The sequence below is a fragment of the Cydia strobilella genome, chromosome 7 (genome assembly GCF_947568885.1).
Source record: "Cydia strobilella chromosome 7, ilCydStro3.1, whole genome shotgun sequence".
Classification (NCBI taxonomy): domain Eukaryota; kingdom Metazoa; phylum Arthropoda; class Insecta; order Lepidoptera; family Tortricidae; genus Cydia; species Cydia strobilella.
In genome coordinates, this window is record NC_086047.1 from 14,269,439 (window position 1) to 14,278,540 (window position 9,102).

At 36.3% G+C, this 9,102-nt stretch overlaps 1 protein-coding gene across 1 annotated transcript; it reads right to left on the bottom strand.

Moving 5' to 3' along the window:
• Positions 1-1,396: 1,396 nt before the first annotated feature.
• Positions 1,397-3,376, bottom strand: LOC134743192 (high mobility group protein HMG-I/HMG-Y). The gene is made up of 4 exons (XM_063676573.1): positions 3,229-3,376; positions 2,383-2,489; positions 2,144-2,302; positions 1,397-2,042 (listed from the first exon to the last, which is right to left on the bottom strand). Exons 2-4 carry the CDS (start codon positions 2,452-2,454, stop codon positions 1,917-1,919), a joined length of 357 nt encoding a protein of 118 aa, XP_063532643.1. The 5' UTR covers positions 2,455-2,489; positions 3,229-3,376; the 3' UTR covers positions 1,397-1,916.
• Between the last annotated feature and the right edge of the window lie 5,726 nt (positions 3,377-9,102).

Consider the following 9,102-nt stretch of genomic DNA (forward strand, 5'->3'; position numbering starts at 1 on the left):
GTAATCTGTACAATTCCAAAATACGGGTTCCACGGATGTTGCTCACATAATCTCGTATGTCAAGGTGTTTCGGCTGAAAGCGCCCTGGCAGACTTATATATTCCTGAAGAGAAGGTTCATATCTACCGACTGGAATTGGTTTCATGCTGGTATCAGATGGGTTAATTTAGGGGTCCTGATGGTCACCTTTGAGAGCGTATGCCAAGCACTTCCGGCAGGAATCATACTGGCAGATTTCGCTTTTCTGTATCTACCAGTAAATTTCTAACTGATGCCATAGCTTTTATTGCAGTATCAGATGGGTTAAATGACCCCCCCTTTTTCGCACCGGAAGTGGCTATTTTTTTGTACTTTCGGCTAGTTCCGCCGTGGCAGACTATCAAATTCGGACTTAGCATCAGTTTTATGGGAAACCATTGTGCATCTCATCGCGGTATCACGTTGGTTCGAAACTTTACTGCCGGCTCTTCTACCACTAGATATCGCCAAAATTGCTGATTGGAACGTAGTCTGCTAATTTTTTGTTGTTGTGACGTCAGAGGGCATCTTTCCCTGTCACTCTAATGACGACTTAATATAGATGCCCGCAATTTGCGAACTTCGATGTTATGTTCGCAGTAGACCCTGAATTGCGATTTCCATGCAGAGTACTCTGCTACTAGCAGGATCCTGTCTACTCCGAGGGCTCACCGCATTAATAGGAATTTCATCATTGTCCCTCTATTGCACTATTATGCAAGCAAGAGTGATAGAGGCAGATAACGAATTTTAAATTTTTCGTGGTAGGCCAGTAGGCCCTCGGCTCAGGAGCACAACTAATGGGTATAATTCGGTACACGCATGGATGTTAGTGGTACACAGCGAAAAGCTGTTAACTCGAGATATAAAATCGAAGAAATTTGAAGTAGAATTACTTAAATTTTAAATTCAAGTTTCGCAATTTTTTTTCCGCCAGTTATGAACTTATGACCGTCAAAACCAATTTGGCAAGATTTCGCTTTGGTATTATTGGTCACTAAAATATTTTATTATTCTTTTAGAAGTCGGCAGTAAATATATAATTGAAATATAAATAATTAGATGAAACGCTAATATAACTAATATCAATAAAATATGTAAATGCACAAGGGGTTTCATAGATTTATTTATATTTTGTTCTAAAATTGTACATTCACGCACATACACTCAATAAATGACTAAAAACTTGTTTTTCAGTCTGCTCCGAATACAAAATAAAGATAATACAAAACGGCTCTACTCATACCACTACTTACATGATACTCTAACTTCGTGTAACAGTGACACAAAAACCACAAATATTATTATTCAAAAAATATTCCATTAAATAACTATTTCAAGGTTACAATAATAAAATCAGGGAAAAAATAAAAATAAATCAAAATGAAAATATTTATTACAGAAAATAATACTCGACTCTGAAGTCAAATTAATTAATCTACAGTCATATGATTTAAATTTTTCTTATCATAAATCAGATTACACAATACCTATTACAATAAATCTACAAAGTGGATCTTACAAATTATATCTTAGTTGTACGTTTCTAGGGAGAGTCCTTAGCCCAAATTTTACCCATGTCAGAGTAGAATTTTATTTCATTCAACTAATTTTCTGTCGAAGACATTCAATGTTACAACAACGTTTTATAGGGGGATTTTTATCAATTTTATCATACAATGTAAACAATAATGTTTCTTCGAACATGACTAAACTCTGGGTAGACAGGACTCCGAGAGTTCAATGCCGTCGAGATATCCCTATGTTAGCAGAAATTTGCAGTGAGTCAACCGTCTACAACACAATGAATGAATCCCGACAGACACATTACGCCTTATATTGAAGAACAAATTACACTAAGAACGAGTGTCGTGTAGTAGTGTCAAGAATCAAAGTATTTACTGGTCGGAGCCCTCATCCTCATCTTCATCATCCTGCTCCTCCTCAGTGGAGGCGGCGTCCTTTCGCGGAGGCGGCGCGTCCTTGCGCGGCCGACCTCGCCCTCGGCCTTCTCCACTGCCACCCTGCATGGAACATTGAATTTTTTGGTTTTAACACTTAATCCTATAGAAACCAAATTTGCTAATATTTTTAAGACAAACAAAAAAAAACAAAGGAAGTGTACCTTAGCCTTAGGAGCTGCCGCCTTTTTCTTAGATCCCTTGGGCCGGCCGCGCCCTCGTTTCGCAACCGGCGCTTGTTCATCATCAGAAGACTTTGTTGATTCTTTAGCTTTTGTAGGCGCTGGTGGTCTACCTCTTTTCTTTGTATCTGCTTTGGCCTCCTGAAATAAAATAAACAATTATATCAACAATTTCTAGAATTAAAGTAAACATCGATTTTTTTGTCTGATATGAAACTTACAGCTTGTGTTCCATTGGCTTTAGGTCTGCCACGGCCCTTCTTCTCCACAACGGTTGAACCATCATCAGACATTTTGTGTAAAATAAGTTACACCTCTACAGGCAAATCTAAAATAAATAGATAGTACATTTTTAACAAGAAATACAAATTTAAAATTAAGTGAAATGTCTTATTAAAAAATACATTAATTAAAAATACAAAATAAATGTTGCTGCACATCGAGTTTGAAAAGACTTATGAAACAGTTAATTCAATATTGAGCGGGATAGGCTCCATTTCGTGAATGCGTTGCTAACACTACACAAATACACAATACATAGAGGGATATTGATTAAAAATTATTCTCAAAGATGAATATATATCACAAACATAAGGCGTACATTGCTAATGTTAATTAAGATAGGATTAATTTAGACAATAACTGCAGTTTAACTTTACTCACTTCGAAGAAACAAAAGACTAAAAAGTCAATATTCAGTTCAGTTACAGGTCAGAAAACTCGAGACGACGCCAACACAATTTCGAGCTTATTTACTTTTTTAGGCGGCAAATCTTATTAATCAAAATGAAAATAGAGAATATTTCATTAATTTTACCACAAAACCGCAAGTAATTAGTTATCTAGAGAAGTCAAACACGAAAACAATTTTCAACGATACCAAGCGTACGAAGCCATTACATTTTCATATAATGGAGTCCGCTTGGATTGAATAGATGACGATATGTTATCTACCAACGAACTAAAGAAGCACAGTATTATTTTACGTAGATATTGAACCAATAAGTAGAAATAAAATTAAATTAAATAGTAAATTACAGGAATAAAGCGCGAATAAAATTACTTACACAGTTGTTTACTGCGAGAGTTATCGCAATGGCGGGCGGCGAACGAACCGGGAACCGGCGGCAGGGTTTATTCTGGCGTCTGTGTAGAGGGCGCCAATGTTCAAGTGTGAAAAGCTAAAAAAAGTTAGCTTGTTTGCGTTGTTTGCAAAGGCCAACGAATTCAAAATAACGCACTATTGCCTGGTATGGGGCTGGCCTTAGCTTGAAAGACTGAAATGTACTAAATTAGAACTTTAATAAGTAGGAAGTAATAAAACAGAAAAGAAGTATAATAAACATCATAATAGTGCACAAACTGCTCAAATATTTTTTCATAACACTTGCGCAGTAAGCGTGCTATTTCACGCAAGTGCAGCGGGAGCTAATGTCAATATTACTCCCACGGGAGTATAGTTATAGTTTTTTAGGGTTCCGTACTAAGAGGGTAAAAACAGGACCCTATTACTAAGACTCCGCTGTCTGTCTGTCTGTCCGTCTGTCACCAGGCTGTATCTCATGAACCGTGATAGCTAGACAGTTGTAATTTTCACAGATGATGTATTTCTACAAATACTAAAAACAGAATAAAATAAATATTTAAGTGGGGCTCCCATACACCAAACGCGATTTTTCTTGCCGTTTTTTGCGTAATGGTACGGAACCCTTCGTCCGCGAGTGCGGCTCGAACTTGGCCGGTTTTTTTAAATGTCACTAGCTGTAGCCGCCGTGCAGGTCTCGACGACAAATAAAAAGACTTCGATTTGAAGTAAACGTGTAATCTTGACTATATAGGTGCTGTGTACGAGGTACAGTTGACGAAAACGGTTAAAGGGTGTAGAAGTGGTGGTAATGGTATGGAGCAAGTATGGAGCCACACACGAGCCAACCTAACCTCAGAATAATAATTAAGCATAGAAGCCGGACAAAAATAAGAGCTTGGTAAAAAGTATCGTATTCCCAACACGCTATTACTTTTTGTCTATGAGTGAGTGAGACAATAATCCGCAAGTTCTTTCGTTTTTTCAGTATTGTCATAAGATGAACTGAGGAAAATGTCAAATAGTGGTTTTTGGTGGTCTTTTAATCCAGCCAAATAAAAATATGTGTTCGTTATTTGACAGGTAGGTGTCAACTGTAACAACTTGACATAGTCGTATTATTTTAGTTGAAATATTTCGCGGAATTTCAGCGGTCATCTTGCTTTATTTTAATTATATTATTGCTATTCCTGAAAGATTGTTGGAAAACGTGCTGAGTTATTATTTGTAATGGTTTGAAGTTCCCTATGTGATAATGTCTTCTTCTTCTTTTCTTGATGGACTTGAGGGCGGTGTTGCCCGTAGCCAATGTCACGTAAAAGGGTAGGAACAAAATAAATGCTCTTAGAGCACGACGCTGTTCGGTGGTTGTTGTAGTTGTCTCGTAAAACCGATAGCTGGATTTTACGAGAAGCACGTGGACTACCGGCCGTTGACTCCAAAATGGTGGTTAAACACGCTTTGAGATTAATTCTCCATTCACTGCACACTACCACATTAGATTATTGTATAATAAAGCTATCGATATTACAATTTAAACAATATTAATGAGCAAAAAACAAAGGAAGTAATCACGAGGCTACTATATCAAGATGGCGTTCGAACCAGAAGTCCTGATAATGTCTTGTGTGATCGAGGGCTGTAAATCGCATACAGGAAGGAAAGAGACTATGCACGAACCGGTAACCTTTAATCGGTGAGTTTTGTTCAGTTTTGAAGAAATTAATTTATAGGACCTAAACATAGAAATCGATATGTTGTTTATGTAATTATTACTTGCATTCAAGTCTATATAGATTTTTGCATATATTTTCGAACTTTTCTGCTAAGTATGAAAGGTTATATTTTTGGCATAGTGATGTACTGTGTATTTATCGACCTCAGATCAATAACCTATCGACATTTACAGCTTTCTTATAGTTTGGCCCACGACTGTCTCATTTGAATTGATGAGTACAGTCAAGGGCATAAATATATATACATTCCCAAAATCTCAAAAATATGTATACGCTCTTACACCTTAGACAAAAAAGTCGTGGTCACATAAATTTTGAGCCATTTGTTTGGATCGATATTTTTGCCTTCGACTGTACCTATAGTTTTCTTTGTTCTTACTTACTGACAGATTGTGTTTGCCAGACTATAGTATAATACTAAAAACCGGTCAAGTGCGGACCAAGGGTACCATACTTTTTAGTATTTGTTGTTATAGCGGCAACAGAAATACATCATCTGTGAAAATTTTAACTGTCTAGCTATCACGGTTCATGAGATACAGCCTGGTGACAGACAGACGGACAGCGAAGTCTTAGTAATGGGGTCCCGTTTTTACCCTTTGGGTACGGAACCCTAATAAAAAACATTAATGATTATTGATGAATGTTCCGTTTATTAATATTATTGGTTTACCTATCTCACAAAACTCAACGTTTTTTTTTTCATTTCCTATTTGGTACATGACTAGAAACTATACTTAGTTTTTTAGCATTAGAAAAAAAGGTAAACCATTTGCACGTGTCTTTTTATTGACAAGTATTTTTTATAAATGTAGCAATATTGTACTTATGAAAGCAAAAGTATGTAATGTATTATATTTGTTGTCTTATTTTCAAAAGTGTTTTTCGATAAAACGACACGTTAAGATCGCTCGCCTTCTTTCTAATGATAAGAAAACGAGAGGTATAGTTAGACGGTTCAGAGTGGTAGACTGCAAATGAGATAAAAGCTATATTAGGTACATGCATAAATCCTCATATCAGGCGGCTCTTTGATTACAAGGATGGCATAATTTTTCTACTTTAAGTATAAAAGTTATGCAATCCTTGTATTCAACGAGCCGCCTGTTACAGATTTCTTGAAATTGCCGTTTTTTTTTCAGGTTCAACTTTCATTAGCCAGACTATTATCAATTTGCCAATTTCTGCATAACTTATGCATAATTTATTGATATAAAAAGTCGACACAGTTACATCCCTAGCAAATTATCAAACTTATGACACCGTACGTAAATGAGAAATAACAAGCATATATGCATCTCTTTTCGGCACATCATCTAATTCGTAAGGAATTTACTTCGGACGGGTATACATATTTGCGAAGCATTTTTGCCCGGCTTCTATGCTTTAGTTATTATTCTGAGAACCTAACGATGTTTCACGTAATTGAGGTTTATTTTTACCTAATTTAATACACGCGGAACCTAAGACGTCCCAAAACACTTCCGCCCCGACCAAAATAAGAAATAGCGGAAGGACGCGAGTGTGGAGGCGATTTCGTCGAACTAAACTCCACACTCGCGTTCGCGGCTTCACGCTGCTATTCGCGCACGAGTGTGGAGGGAGCTTAAGGAAAGCTAGAAGAAACAGAATAATGACTAAAGCAAAGAAGCCGGGCAAAAATAAAAGCTTGGTAAAAGATATCGTATTCACAACACGTTATTACTTTTTGTCTATGAATGAGTGAGACAACAATCCGCAAGTTCTTTCGTTTTTTTCAGTATTGTCATAAGTTGAACTGAGGGAAATGTCAAATGGTCCTATGTGGTTCTATAATATAATCCAGCCAAATAAAATATGAGTTCGTTATTTCACAGGTAGGTGTCAACTGTAACAACTTGACATAGTCGTATTATTTTAGTTGAAATATTTCGGGATGTTTCAGCGGTCATCTTGGTTTATTTTAATTATATTCTTGCTATTCCTGAAAGATTGTTGGAAAACGTGTTGAGTTTATATTTGTAATGGTTTGAAGTTCCCTTTGTGATAATGTCTTGTGTGATCGAGGGCTGTAAATCGCATACAGGAAGAAAAGAAAATACGCACGAACCGATAACCTTTCATCGGTGAGTTTTGTTAAATTTTGAAGAAATTAATTTATAGGATCTGACCCTAAACATAGAAATCGATATATTGTTTATGTAATTATTACTTGCATTCAAGTCTATATAGATTTTTGCATAAATTTTCGAACTTTTCTGCTAAGTATGAAAGGTTATATTTTTGGCATAGTGATGTATCGACCTCAGATCAATAACCTATCGACATTTACAGCTTTCTTATAGTTTGGCCCAGGACTGTCTCATTTTAATTGATGAGTACAGTCAAGGGCATAAATATATATACATTCCCAAAGTCTTAAAAATATGTGTACGCTCTTACACCTTAGACAATAAAGTCGTGTTCACATAAATTTTGAGCCATTTGTTTGGATCGATATTTTTGCCTTCGACTGTACCTATAGTTTTCTTTGTTCTTACTTACTGACAGATTGTGTTTGCCAGACTATAGTTTAATACTGAAAACCGGTCAAGTGCGGGTCGGACGCGCGCACCAAGGGGACCGTACTTTTTAGTATTTGTTGTTATAGCGGCAACAGAAATACATCATCTGTGAAAATTTCAACTGTCTAGCTATAACGGTTCATGAGATACAGCCTGGTGACAGACAGACGGACAGCGAAGTATTAGTAATAGGGTCCCGTTTTTACCCTTTGGGTACGGAACCCTAATAAAAAAGACATTAATGATCATTGATTAATGTTCCTTTTATTAATATTGTTGGTCACAAAACTCAACTTTTTATTTCAGATTTCCAAAGGACGAGGAATAGGGGATATTACTGCAATGTTCTGCCACCAGAGTGCAGCACTAGCTTTTTTAGTGCACCGTAGAGTAACTTATTCATACTGTACCTTTAACAGGTTTTTGACAAGTTTTCAGGGGACCTACCGGAAAACTCGAATCCGAAATTTCGTTGTCTAGCTGCCTCTTTATCGCTCGAATACGCAAGAGTGACAGAGATGTTAGATAACGAAAGTTCGATTTTCTTGTTTCGCGATAGACCCTCAGATTGTGATAGTGGCGCCACCTACGCCGAGTTTCGCGTAATATTCCCTATTATTAAATAAAAAAAATATATTGCACAAACGTTTTTTTTTCATTTCCTATTTGGTACAGTCAGCTGCAGAGAAAAGGTACCCCACGTCCATACTAATTTACAGAACTTTGTATGCAGGGGGGTGCCTTTTCTCTGCAGCTGACTGTACATGACTAGAAACTATACTTAGTCTTTTAGCATTAGAAAAAACGGTAAACCATTTCCACGTGTCTTTTTATTGACAAGTTTTTTTATAAATATAGCAATATTTTACTTATGAAAGCAAAAGTATGTAAATGATCGTATATTATATTTGTTGTGACTTATTTTCAGTGTTTTTCGATAAAACGACACGTTAAGATCGCTCGCCTTCGTTCTAATGATAAAAAAACGAGAGGTATAGTTAGACGGCTCTGAGTGGTAGACTGCAAATGAGATAAAAGCTATATTAGGTACATGCATTAATCCTCATATCAGGCGGCTCTTTGATTCCAAGGATTGCATAATTTTTATACTTTTTAATGATTTTTAGAATATGAAAATTATAAAAAGTATAAAAGTTATGCAATCCTTGTATTCCACGCATTTCATTTCATTTCATTTCAACGAGCCGCCTGCTACAGATTTCTTGAAATTGCCGCGTTTTTTCAGGTTCAACTTTCATTAGCCAGACTATTATCAATTTGCCAATTTCGTGATTATTCTTTTATACGGCACATAAACTTATGCATAATTTATCGATATAAAAAGTCGACACAGTTACATCCCTAGCAAATTATCAAACTTATGACACCGTACGTAAATGAGAAATAAAAAGCATATATGCATCTCTTTTCGGCACATTATCTAATTCGTAAGGAAGTAAAGTACGGGTAAATATTTGCGAAGCATTTTTGCCCGACTTCTATGCTTTAGTCATTATTCTGAGGAAGAAACGATAAAAAGCAGAACGTGCAGTTGACACTTGACAGTTGACAGATGAA

Bases quoted from the DNA above. Each gene is read 5' to 3' on its own strand.
- LOC134743192 (XM_063676573.1), bottom strand. From the start codon at position 2,454: ATGTCTGATGATGGTTCAACCGTTGTGGAGAAGAAGGGCCGTGGCAGA. The intron at 2,303-2,382 runs GTAAGTTTCATA...ATTTTATTTCAG, and splicing joins AAGCCAATGGAACACAAGCT to GAGGCCAAAGCAGATACAAA. The intron at 2,043-2,143 runs GTACACTTCCTT...TGTTCCATGCAG, and splicing joins CGGCAGCTCCTAAGGCTAAG to GGTGGCAGTGGAGAAGGCCG.